We start from the raw sequence: 13,842 nt of genomic DNA on the forward strand, positions 1-13,842 counted from the left end.
TGTTTATGTCACCGTATTCCTATTATGTTAATATGTGTGTGCAAATTAGTTAGTAGTTTAAAACCTATACATACTTAATGTACTCTACAAGAAGATATGTCAAAGAAATAATCAATCCTCCCATGTTTCCTTCCATATGCTACATCTGTAGCTTTTCTTCTTTCTTCCTAATTACAACCCTTAAATAGAATTCGTGCCTCATATCGAATTTACTGAGTATCATAATTCCTCCAGGTGGTAAAGATACCTCGAGACAAGTGCTGGGCATAGAAGCCACAGGGCATAAATCTGCAAAGAAGTAAAAAGCTAACCTTTTCAAACAATATGGCTTCTCTCTCACTTACCAACTTTACATTTCCCTGTATGGCCCCAGAAGATGACTGGTTAGCCAGAGACGGGTAAGATTCCTCAAGGGAGGAACAACCTAAGACAGGCACAGTCGCAGGGGGGCCATCAGGTGAGAATTTGGGGATCAACAGAGGTGAGGCTCAGAACCTCACCCCCCCTGCTTTGAGAGAAATCTTCTGCATCCGTGGATGTTTTGCTGCCCTTGTCTAGCCTGGATTAATACTTAGTCCATAGGCACACACCTGATCATCTGATCATCTACATTTGCCCTCTTACAGCACTAAACTATGTTTTCTACCTTTATCTTGCATCTACCTACCACTTCAGCATTTTATTAAAAATAAAAATAATAATAGTAATAAAGGGAGAAATGTGGGATCAACATATAAATCAAGTACAAAAATCAAACGAATATTCATTTTTGACCTGATTGTTTATAGGTCATAATGCGTGATCAAAACCGAAAGTTTCTGTGATGAATGCCCTTGTACTGTTCACCATGTAAGAATTTATTCACTATGTAAGAATTCGTTCACCATGTAAGAACTTGTTGGTTATGCTTCAGAAGATTGGAGACTGACGAGAATTAGACTTGAGATGGATTAATGATTGTACATTGAGCATTCACCTCCCTATACTGAATTTTATTGTTGTTAACAACCATTTGATCAATAAATATGAGAGATGCCCTCTCAAAAAAAAAAAAATGACCAAAAATACGCACCAGCATATGGAACATCTCATTCCTGGCCAGTTTCCCCTTCTGCTGTACTGGTCTTCCCTGAGAAACTCCTCCACATCAGAATCTACTTCAAAAGCCCAGAAACTCTTATTATAAACAGAAAACCTTATAAAACATTTAAAACTAAGCCTTTCCTGCTTCAGGACAGGAGCATACCCAATTACAACCGTTGTACAAAGAAGGAAGCTGCTGTTTTTCTTAAAAACACCTTTATCAGAGAGAGTATTTAGATCAGAATACAATTTGAAAACAAATATGTAACCAATATAAAATTCATTTCATAAAACTTCATTTTTCATAAAAGCTTCATACTGTAACTACATGCCATCTTTGTTTCTCTTAATCACTGATATATTCTAAGCACCCAGAAGTGCGCTTGGATAAAAGGCACTCATTATTGGATGAAAGGATGCATACTACACTGTACAAACATAATTTAGATGTAAGTCACGAACACTGATGTCTTCACACTTGTGTTCCACAGGCACTGGAATCCTAGTAGCTTATTTATGGGTTTCTGTATCACTGATTACCAGTGGCATATGTTCTACATTCTGAGAAACACTATATTAAAAAATACTTGTACGCTGCTATGATTAACTACACTTTGATCATTCACCTACTCCATGCCACTGTTCTGAGCACTTTATATTCAACTATTCAATACTCAACTACCTTCTGAGTTAGACTCTTTACTATTGGGGCACACTTTCCCAATTCGCCTGGGGCAGCCCTGGTTTAAGCTTGCTGTTTTACCTTATTTAAAATTAAGTGCCTCTTTTCACTCTCAGAAGTATCTTGGTTTGGATGATAAATTAAATATGGTCATATTAGTTTTTATCTCTCCTTAACAGATAAAGAAACTTTGACAGAATAAATAGCAGAGGATGGAGTTAGACCTGAGCAGCCTGGCTCACGCCCATACTATATACTACAATGCTGTCACACTGTCTCCCCAAATATGGGAGTCCAGCAAGTTTTTACAAGGCAATTGTTTATAAAGCTAACAAAAGAGAAGAGAGTGAGAACACACTGAAATAATGCATTTGATGCCTAAGTCAGAATGGAAGAGTAACTGATGGTCTGGAGAATTTAGTATAAGTGATATAATGTGTGAAGAAACACACCTATGACTCTGTTCTGTATTATAAGGGTGACTTTAAATAAAGGTGTCTGAAATAATCTGTGTTATGCCTGAAAGAGTTGTTTAATAAGAAAAGTCAGGACTAAGGCAAAGAATAAAATTGGTAACAAAATTCAAATTTCAATTTAAAGTACATCTCTAGAGATAAAAAATGTTAAATTACCAATTCTGAGAAAAACCATGTATGTGAGAAAAACCATGTACACACACACACACACACACACACACACACAAACACACAAATCACTAAAGCTGTGAGATTAAGTTAATCTCAGTTTTATTAGTAATCAAGTGAGAACAATAGCGCTGGGGCCAGGGCTGGAGCAGCAGATTCTGGGTCTGGATGCCCTATATCCTGTTCTTTCACTGTTGTGTTATTTGCCTGCTCTTTCTAGGACAGGAATAATGGTTAGCTGAAGGGCCGCACATGCAAAGTACAGTACTGCACTTCTTGAGCTGTTTGTTCTGTAATCCTTTTCCTGCCACTCTCCACTGGCCTGTCCTCTTGGCAACTGTTAGGTAGAAAGCACTAGGGAGGGGGCAGAAACTCCAGAAACAGCGATTCTGTGGAAATGCAGGGTTGACATGCTGATATTAATAAATTGTATCTAAAGTTAAAACATTGCATATGATGGAGATAACAGGAAAACTTGACCATGGGAACCTGGAGGCTATTCTGAGACTGTGGATAGACCTTTTGGGGTATTCTCCCATGTCCTCAGGATAGGCTCTGGTTCAGACCCTCACCTAAATTTAAAGAAGGTGGATTATCCAGAACAGAGAAGTTATGACCATGCACTACAGAAGCGGTATGCCATCCTCATCCCCCATAATCTCTTTTGTTTCAATGCCCAAAGCTGAATCTAAGTTTCTATTTGTAGAAATGAAGTTATAAATATTATGTAGATATAACACTTCTTTAAAAAAATGGAAAAAGCAAATGTTTCCCAAGCCTGAAAAAAAATTAGTGTTTGAATTATAAAAATTCTTCAGATGAGTCTTGCAAATCAATAAGCAGTCACATACATTAGATAATCTGCTGAAAAAGTCACGTTCCCAACAGCCTCATTGCTCCTGTTCCACTTGAGGATAAAGTTGTCATCAACGATGTAGACCTCTACATTATGAGGAGACTTTAGATTTGTTCTCCCTGTAAGGGCAATGAGAAAAAAGATGGCTGTATACACATTATAGATATGAAAAAAATGTTATTCTTCCCTTCACATCACTGATTAAAGAATGAATACATTCCAATACAACAAAGCTAAGTATATAAAACAATCTGAAAAAAACCTAATGATTGCTCTTAGCCCAGAGAGGTTGCTAATTATTTGTATCTCTGCATTTGAAAGAGCTGGATAAAGGTTCAGTTTTTTTAAATCTATAAAAAGTAAGCATTGTATGTCAAATACATCTCAGTAAAGCTGGAAAAAAATGAAAAAAGCATGCATTGTTTAGTTGAAAAAAACGATAAAAATGGAAATTTTTTCTTTAGTCTTGGAAGACACAGACATAAAGGATACGAGGTTCAACTACTTCAATTTGTTCACAATCTGTGTTCAAAGATGCTTCATGTACTCCACTAGAGAATTGAACAAATGTGATTTCAAAGTTGACAACTAATTCATGGGAAGCAAACATTCACATAACAAAACTGAACGACAGAGGTATGAATATTTATCACGCAGGGCCAAGCTCTCCAGCAACCTGAAAAGGTCTTGACCACTCACTGAGCATATCAAGTCTGAGCCCTTGTGTTTATTTTTAAGAACTTCCATCTAGAGACCTACTTCATTCCTTATACTTCTACTGCTAATCTTGCACTTGTTGGATATCCTCTCCTCTCATTTTCCCTTTCTAGCCCCCTACAATCTGTGCTTTTCTTCCTCTGGGACCACGCAAATTCTCCAGACCCAGCTCACATTTGACCCCTTACAGGAAACCTTCTGGAAATCCTGCAACTTGTGCTGACCCCGTTTTTACAGGCTTTATTTTATCAAGCTGCTCCATTTCACATGAGAGCAGATGTACTCGGCGCAGCACCTGACATCAGGCAGCATCTCAAAACTTGTTGAATAAAGATGTTTTGTAAAAAAACTGCTTCTTTGTAGTAAACACAAAACTCCAACCACACTACAAGTTCCTTCAGGGCAGGGTCTATACAGCTTCATATTTAATTGGCATATTTCAGAGTCCTTGGCATAATGCTGGGTTCACAGCAACTTCAATATCACAAAGGACTATCTTTCACTATGATAAGCTACAATTTTTCAAAGACCAGTCTTTAAATTTATTTCTTGTTCCTACAGTATTTCTAGCCTTTACTTGTTGCCTCAAGGCAAGCATGCAACCCCTTAAGGGGTCCTTGTGTAGAACTTTTCTTTATTGGGACTGCTATCTCCCCTTCCCAGTTAGAGATATTATGGTATAAAGTCAGAGTCAAGACATCTGAGAAAACATTTTCTGAAATTTTAAAAAAATTTGGGATGTCCTCACTGAGTCTTTCCAGCCTCAATTTTCAGAATACTTTCCCTTATCCCAGTCCTCTAAACTTAATTCCCATCCCATCTGTTGGAATTGTATAGATTATATGAAGTTGCGGGGCAGTGACAGGGTTTCCTGGGGTTAACAAAAGATCTGATGGCATTTGTGGTTTCCAGTCCAGAATATTCTAATTCTGGTAATTCTGGGCCTTGAGACAGGAAGAGGAAATTTGATGGGATAGCTCCAGAGATTTCCTCAGGGAAGCAATCCTTCTTCTGTTAAAGGAAGGAGAACCTGGGATTGGTGGCATCTTGCATTTGGGAGAGCAACAAATAACTGATAAGTGGACAGGGACTTGGAAATAGTTATTAAACAGCACTTTAGATCTCATGGATTTTCTTTTATGAGTATAATCAACATCCTTTTGATAATGACATTGGGCAGGTATCCCCTTCTTGTGAAGGGTTTTTTTTTCTTCCATTAGGGCCCCAAGCCCCTCCAAGCCAGAGTGTGGGAATTAGATAGTCAGTAGTGATTAGGACAATGGATATGGGCGGGGGAGCAGAGGAAATCCAGGTTAGGAGTAATAACTTAACTTAGATGTAAATCAGGGTCACAGGACAGCAGCTCCCCACCATGAAGTATAGATACTGTCTTGATACATACATGTCCTTGAGTTGTTTTACAGGTGAGATCCCACCCCATGAAGCCCACGTTCACTGCAAGCACGTAGACCACAGACTGACTAACTGGAGCCAAGAGACTGATGATTAAGATTCCTGAAGTATCTCCTGTTTTCCTAATTCAGCCAGTCAGAATATGTATATGAACCGATCACATGTCCTGAGACCCTCACTCATACTTTTTCCCTTAAAAACTCTTCCCAGTTAGAGATATTATGGTATGAAGTTGTTCCTATGAACAAACAGGGAGTTTGGGACCTTAAGCATTAGCTGCCTGTTCTGACTGCTTGGTGCCCTGCAATAAATGCCCACTTTCCTTCACTACAGTCCATGTCAGTGTTAAACTTTGCTGTGCATCTGGTAAGTGGACCCAAGTGTGTTTGGTGTGATAATAGTATTAGCTGATTTTATGTTTCTAGCATGTAACATATATAAATTAAACAAATACTTCTTTTTGTACAATTGGTTGCTTACAACCTTTCACATCCATATTGATGACCAGAAATGTTTACTATCTTTTCAAGTCTGACATAAATCCAAACACATCCACACAAATATAATTTCCTGTAATATTTTGAATAGTTTTCTTAGGATAGGGTCCCAGAATTGCATTTACTAGGTTTAAAAGGTTGAATATTTTTATGACTTTGATCTGAGCAACATTGATCTCAATTTAGGGTTAGCATTTCATTTAGCTGTGGACATTACTATTCCTTTGAGCAAACTGATTAGTTAACTGAAAGATAATTAGGCCATTAGAATATAGGTGGATCATCAAGAACTTTAATTGTCCTTTAGAAAAACAGACTATGGCCTTAGGCAAGTTAACCTCTGCCTTGATTTGCTCATCTGTAAAATGAGGGTAACAGTGCCTAGCTTTGTTCTGAAAGTTAAATGAGTTTATATTTTAAAACACTGAAGAGTAATGTCCGGTACACTGTCAAGACAGTAATAAATGCTAGTTGTGTAAAAAGTTTATTTTAGCAGCTCTCTTCTAGATTAAAATTAGGATCTTAATGTACATCCTCCTAGAAAGTTAATTTTATATGAAAGTTCTGGGGAAATTCTTTTTATATTAAAGCATAGGAGTTTAATGCAAAATTTTCATGAAAAGAAGACTTCAAAGAAATTACCACGGGTTACACCAGGACCCCAGGACCCATATGCTATACTGTACTTGTGGAAAAGTTTGAGAAATAGGATACCATGTACCACATCAGGGTACAGTTTTCTAAGCGAAGAGTTAAATATTCTGAACCCAGGAGGCAACCTCACTGACCTCACAGTTGCTAGGCCGTTTCTCTTTGGGTACCTCTCTTCACCACAATGTCAACCCTATAAAAGTTGCCATTCCCGCGATGCACCCCGGCTAAACATCAGGAAAGGCAGCAAACCAGCCTGGTGACTTCCAGCCCCCGTATTTGGGCTGTGTATTTGTCTTTTATTATTACATTTTATTGGACGATACGAACCCTGAAGGCAGAGAAATTCTTGCAGTCATCATCCCCTCCCACGTCGCACCGTTAACTATCTATAAACACCTTTCAGAAACGCGGTACAGTTCGTGCTAAAGCCTTGTTTATTGTTCAGCCGTCCTGGCGAGCGGCCGGAATTCTCGAAAAGAAACGAACTCCACTCGAAGGCTCTCGCACACAGGGCGTCCCCAGTCCGGGGACCAGAGGTTTCGCGGAGAGGCCGTTGTCCTCCTGCCCACCTCCCGCCGCCGCCCAGCCTTCGTGCCCCACCCACGAGCCAGCGCCGGTACCGATCCTCTCACCTGCGGCTGCCGGCGACACCCGCAGAGCGCCAGCCAGGAGCCCCAGGGTCGCCGCGCCCAGCAGGGCGAGCATCGTCCGCGGGCCGCCGGCGGCCCCGTCAGTCACGTCCGCCGCCGGCTCAAGCCTCGGGATGCCGCGCGAGGAACGCCTGCGCGAACAGGTCACCGGCGCCACCCGCCCCGGTTCCGCCTCCGCGCGCAGCCCCGCCCCCTGCGCAAGCCCCGTCGGGCGTGGGAAAGCAGTGGGCAGCCCAGCCTCCTCCTCGCTCACGCGCGGCCTAACTTCCCATTCCCGGAAGACCGCGCCTAACCATGGCCTTGACCCTCCCAGGAAGGCGGTGCGTTGCCAGTGCGCCTGCGCAGGGCTCGCCCTCCGGTGCTCCCCCACTTCTTCCCGCTAGTTGCTGTCGGAGTGCACGATCGGGCGCGCTAAGCCCTCTGGGTCTGGTGAGCGGTGTTGGGTGACTTGAGGACGTACGGAGCAGGAATGGAGAAGCCGCTCAGCGCGCCAGGCCGTTTCCTGTGTGCAGAGCGCTGTGAGCGAAGGGCAAGAGCGTCCAGAATTAAGCTAACACGCCGAGCGTTCGTTTTGGGGGCGACCTGGCCGAGGGGTGCACGCGCCCTTGAGAGTGTCCTAACAACGTCCCGGCTTGGGGTGGCCTTCAGAAAGCGATCTCTGAACTTTTCTGGTTGTCTGCCCTTATCTGTAAGCCATTTGAGCCTACCATTCAAATGGTGGTTTACCTGTTTTAATACATTAGGCTCCTTTTAAAAATACACAAAACGAAAAATACAAAGGACGAGAGATGAAATAATCAAATGCTTAGCTGTTAATTGTAACAACTAAGCAAGCATGAGTTACGAATTATATGGTAAAATGAGTATTTGTATTGAACCATGCACTTGAAAACTGCCTTACAACAATTTTGAGATCATTTACATACCATAAAATTAATCCATTTTAATTGAACAAGTTTTAGTAAATCTGTCCAATTGTTAGGCCTTATTTTTAAAAATCTTGCATTATTTACTTTGTGATTCAACTATGTTTAGGTTTGAGTCTGAGTTAGTGCTTTGCCATAATGACCTTATAGATGGAAAAATACACCAGAATATGTATGGATCCAAATGGAAGAAGCAATTCCTGTCGGCACTTACTAAATCAAACTCATTTTAAAAACCTTTCCAACGACTCTTTGACTTAAGGTTTTATTAAGATTTTCATTTCCTGCTGTCCAATAGTTGCTCCTTCATATTAGTTGGAATGGGTTGCGTTTTTATATTTAGAACAATAAGCCCAAAACATTTCATTTGAAATATTTGTAAATCTATTGGCAATTACACCTCCCACCCCCACTTTCTTTAGAGGTCAGCTAGAGTTTTTATAGACGCACACAGCATTTTGGGCAACAAAAAAAATCACATCCAAATGGAAACATTTCCAAATATTTAAAAAAAGCAAGAGTTGCATGTGGTCTATACCAGTATAGTTTCATTTGATTTTCATTTGTTCATATGAGAAGTTTAAAGGGATTAAATGTTTTTCCCCCAGTATTGTTACGTAAAATGTTCATATTATCTACTTGTTAACAAAAAGTCAGTAAATACCTTCTGTAAAAAAAAAAGGCCACAGTTCATCTTTAAGTTGACAGCATTTGCATGGCACAGATTTTCATGGTCTTTCCCCTTCTTAATACAGCATATGGTTAAGATTGGATTGTATTTTAATAAAAGTGAATTGCATTTTAATTAAATTTACCACGGGGGTGATGCCTTGTAGCACTTTATGCACTTCAGTCTCAACTTATTTACTGTAATAGTTTCTCCTTGGGTGAAGCCGGAATTAATTTCCTGTGTGGTGCTAGCTATGCAATCTCAACCCAGAACGTCTCCCCACCCCCTTTATTTAAGTAAAAATGTTCCATCAGAGGATTACACTTGCAGTTTTTCCATAAAACATATTTTTAAACTCATTTTGAAATAATTTACAGAAAGGTCGCAGAAATAGAGAACTCCCGCCTACCCTTTGCTCAGATTCACCAAATCTTTAATATTTTGCCACATTTGTGCTCTATCTGTGTGTATACACGCACAGACGCACATATACATACTAACTCAGTTTTCCCTGAACTTCTCTAGCTTTCTTTAATCTGGAACAGTACCTGGCCTTAGTGACTTTTTAAAAGACGTATAGATCAATTATTGTGTAGGTGTTTTCAGTTTGGGTTTGTCTAAAATTATTGTGTAGATGTTTCCTCATGATTAGATTGAGATTACACATTCCTGGCTGGAGTACTGCATAATTGTGTGGTGGTCTCAGATATCCCATCTGCAAGCACACTGTGTTCATTAACCCCTCATTGACGATGCTAATTTTGATCAGATGGTCAAGGTGTTACCCAGTTTCTCCACTGTATAGCTACTCTTTTTTCCCTCGCAACTAATCTGTGGAGGGGCAACCCCAGCTCCTGCAAATTCCCTGCTCTTCATCAAACTTGAATTAGCGTCCATTAATGATCCCTGCCTGAATCAGTCTACTTTTTTTTTAATGAAAGTATCACTGATATACAATCTTATGTTGGTTTTAAATATACAGCACAGCCCTGAACCAGTCTACTTCGATGGTTGTGAAATTGTAATTTTTCAACACTGCCTCTCCAAATACAAGTATTTATTGGCCGACGTATTGTAGCAGAGAGCTTTCTCTTTCCATTTATTACCAGTATGAATTTATAGGTTTTTATTTTATCCAATTGTTTATAGCTCATTACTATCCTTACTTACTAAAATTTTATTTTTATTAATAGATTTTATTTTTTAGAGTAGTTTTAGGTGTACGGAAAAATTGAGGAGAAAGTAGAGTTCCTCTCTACTCCCTTTCCTTCTGTAGCCCCCCAGTTTCCCCTATTGTTAACATCTTCTATTAGTATGGTATGCTTGTTACAGTTAAGGGTTCTGTATTGATACATTATTATTAACTGTTATTAACAAAATCTGTTAATAATTAGATCGTTTGGGCTCACTGTGTTGTGTAATTCTATGGGTTTTGCCAAATAAGTAGTGGCATGTATCCGCCATTACAATATCATACAAAATAGTTCCACTGCACTCAAAATCCCTTCTATTCTACCTATTTATTCTCCTTATTTATTTTAATGCTCAAATTGTCCCAGTTTTGGCCAGTGGGAGCCATTTCAAACTGGCTCCTGTTCTTTTTGATATGCCTTATCATTTTTTAAAGCACCTCTTTACCTTCTGGCATAAGATCTTGTAGGCTCATTTTATACATTTCTGCCACAGGTTTGGAATCACCATTTCTCCAAGGGGCCCTTATTTCCTTTAGTGGGGAATCAAGATCTGGGCACTAAAACTTTTTGTTTCAAGAAGTGAATTCCCATTTGTGTGTCTTTTCCTTAGTGGCTAAGAAAGGTAGTTCTTGTGTCTTTCACTTTTGAAAAGGACTTGTTGGAAACAGCTGCCTTTTTGGCATGGTGCCCTGTCACTATAGGGCAAACTTCCCACGTTGTAAAATTTAACGCTTGTTTCTTCAAATCTTCAGCCATATTATCTATACATCTTTCAGTAGAATTTACTGCCTAAAGAATGTGCTTTAGTTTATTATATAGGGGCAAGAAGAACAAATGTTTGTTTCTCCATTACCTGTGACTTCTGTCTTTTACTATTAAGAACATCAAAGCAGCTTCTAAACATTGTCATCAATTACAGGGAAATTTTATCAAGAACTGTAGTACATAAGTATAACATGACTAAAACACTCAGAGGTTTGCTTTTACCATCTTCCTAATGAGGTGGCTTCATACTGTCATTAGCTAATATGTACAAAGGCTCAATATAATTTAGAGGGAGAAGAATGGCTAATGACAATATGTGTAAGAACATTTCATAAATAGTCTTTGTGATTTTTGTTTTCACTGAGTTCCTGAAGGGTCTGATCAGATTGTCATTGTTTTTATATCATAATGTGGCAAAAAAACAAAGAAAGTTCACACCAGCAATGAAAAGGTCAGTTCTGATGTTATCTTATTCATTTGTGTTAATAGTATTATCTTTAATTGCCAGTTTATTTGCAGGAATTTTGTCACATCCATTTACAGAGCATCAGTTTAAACTAACCTAATCTGTAAACACACTTGCTCACGTCAAATAAACAGCTAGACATAGCAACGGACTTCAAAAGGGAACAAGAGGAAACATCACTATTTCATTTCCACCTTGTAGGACTCCCAATGAATGTGACCCGTGGTCTTCTGACATTTGGACTAAGTGAAGAGGATAGCGCTAGACCATACATCAAACGTTTGTAAAACATAATTTATTTCTTAGTAATGCAGTTATTTTTTTATTTTAAAATATTTTTTATTAAGGTGTTATTGATATATACTCTTATGAAGGTTTCACATGAAAAAACAATGTGGTTACTACATTCACCCCTATTATCATGTCCCCCCCATACCCCACTGCAGGCACTGCCCATAAGTGTAGTAAGATGCCACAGAGTCACTATTTGCCTTCTCTGTGCTACACTGTCTTCCCCATGATCCCCCCTACACCATGTGTGCCAATCCCCTTCTCCCTCCCTCCCCACTCACCCTCCCCCGCCACTCCCCTTTCATAACCGCTGGTTCCTTCTTGGAGTCTGTGAGTCTGTTGCTGTTTTGTTCCCTCAGTTTTGCTTCATTGTTATATGCCACAAATGAGGGAAATCATTTGGTACTTGTCTTTCTCCACCTGGCTTACTTATGGAGGGCGCATAATACCCTCCAGCTCCATCCATGTTGTTGCAAATGGTAGGATTTGTTTCTTTTCTATGGTTGAATAGTATTCCATTGTGTATATGTACCACCTCTTCTTTATCCATTCACCTACTGATGGACACTTAGGTTGCCTCCATACCTTGGCTATTGTAAATAGTGCTGCAATAAACATAGGGGTGCATCTGTCTTTTTGAATCTGAGAAATTACATTCTTTGGGTAAATTCCTAGGAGTGGAATTCCTGGGTCAAATGGTATTTCTATTTTGAGTTTTTTGAGGAACCTCCATACTGCTTTCCACAATGGTTGAACTAATTTACATTCCCACCAGCAGTGTAGGAGGGTTCCCCTTTCTCCACATCCTCGCCAGCATTTGTTGTTCTTAGTCTTTTTGATGCTGGCCATCCTAACTGGTATGAGGTGTTATCTCATTGTGGTTTTCATTTGCATTTCCCTGATGATTAGTGTGGAGCACATGATTAGTGTGGAAAAGATGTGGAGCATCTTTTCATGTGTCTGTTGGCCATCTGAATTTCCTCTTTGGAGAATTGTCTGTTCATATCATCCGCCCATTTTTTAATTGGGTTATTGCTTTTTGGGTGTTGAGGTGTGTGAGTTCTTTATATATTTTGGATGTTAACCCCTTGTCAGATATGTCGTTTACAAATATATTCTCCCATACTATAGGATACCTTTTTGTTCTGTTGATGATGTCCTTTACTGTACAGAAGCTTTTTAGTTTGATGTAGTCCCATGTGTTTATTTTTGCTTTTGTTTCCCTTGCTTAAGGAGATGCATTCAGGAAAAAGTTGCTCATGCTTATATTCAGGAGATTTTTGCCTGTGTTGTCTTTTAAGAGTTTAATGGTTTCATGACTTACATTCAGATCTTTGATCCATTTTGAGTTTAATTTTGTGTATGGGGATAGGCAATAATCCAGTTTCATTCTCTTGCATGTAGCTCTCCAGTTTTGTCAACACCAGTTGTTGAAGAGGCCCTCATTTCCCCATTGTATGTCCATGACTCCTTTATCATATATTAATTAACCATCTATGGTTGGGTTTATATCTGGGCTCTCTAGTCTGTTCCACTGGTCTATGGGTCTATTCTTGTGTCAGTACCAAATTGTCTTGATTACTGTGGCTTTGTAGTAGAGCTTGAAGTTGGGGAGTGTAATCCCCCCAGCTTTATTCTTCCTTCTCAGGATTGCTTTGGCTATTCAGGGTCTTTTCTGGTTCCATATGAATTTTAGAACTATTTGCTCTAGTTCTTTGAAGAATGTTGTTGGTATTTTGATAGGGATTGCATTGAATCTGTATATTGCTTTAGCCAGGATGGCCATTTTGACAATATTAATACTTCCTATCCATGAGCATGGGATGTGTTTCCATTTATTAGTATCTTCTTTAATTTTTCTCATGAGTGTCTTGTAGTCTTCAGAGTATAGGTCTTTCGCTTCCTTGGTTGGGTTTATTCCTAGGTATTTTATTCTTTTTGATGCAATTGTGAATGGAATTGTTTTCCTGATTTCTCTTTCTATTGGTTCATTGTTAGTGTATAGAAATGCAACAGATTTCTGTGTATTAATTTTGTATCCTGCAACTTTGCTGAATTCAGATATTAGATCTAGTAGTTTTGGAGTGGATTCTTGGTAATGCAGTTATTAAGAAAAATCATACTTTATGTAAATTATACAAATATAAATTATCCTAAAATAATATCTCTCATTTCTTAGCAAGGCAAATAGTATTTCATTGCTCCCCAGTGGATCTTTTATTCCAACATAAAACCCACAATGAATGTACCCCAATTTAGAAACCACTGCTCTAGAAACTTCCAGAAAAATGGGTTTTCTTGTCTTGTCTACCCAGTCTTCTTAACCTCCATTGCA

The 13,842-nt window shown here is 39.2% G+C and overlaps 1 protein-coding gene across 2 annotated transcripts in view; it reads right to left on the reverse strand.

Annotated features, from left to right (window-relative positions):
• The window catches only part of IFNAR1 (interferon alpha and beta receptor subunit 1), a 34,036-nt gene extending 26,584 nt beyond the window's left edge, over positions 1 to 7,452 (reverse strand). Inside the window, exons 1-2 of one of the 2 annotated variants that reach the window (XM_037014700.2) lie at positions 7,179 to 7,452; positions 3,261 to 3,384 (exon numbers count right to left, since the gene is read on the reverse strand). In XM_037014700.2, the coding sequence (XP_036870595.1) occupies positions 3,261 to 3,384; positions 7,179 to 7,251 (197 nt within the window). In that variant the 5' untranslated portion in view covers positions 7,252 to 7,452. Of the gene's footprint in view, positions 1 to 1,072; positions 1,155 to 3,260; positions 3,385 to 7,178 lie in introns of those variants that run through there. The other variant, XM_073231412.1, reaches the window with a different exon arrangement.
• Positions 7,453 to 13,842: the final 6,390 nt, after the last annotated feature.

The sequence above is a fragment of the Manis javanica genome, chromosome 3 (genome assembly GCF_040802235.1).
Source record: "Manis javanica isolate MJ-LG chromosome 3, MJ_LKY, whole genome shotgun sequence".
In the NCBI taxonomy this organism is placed as follows: domain Eukaryota; kingdom Metazoa; phylum Chordata; class Mammalia; order Pholidota; family Manidae; genus Manis; species Manis javanica.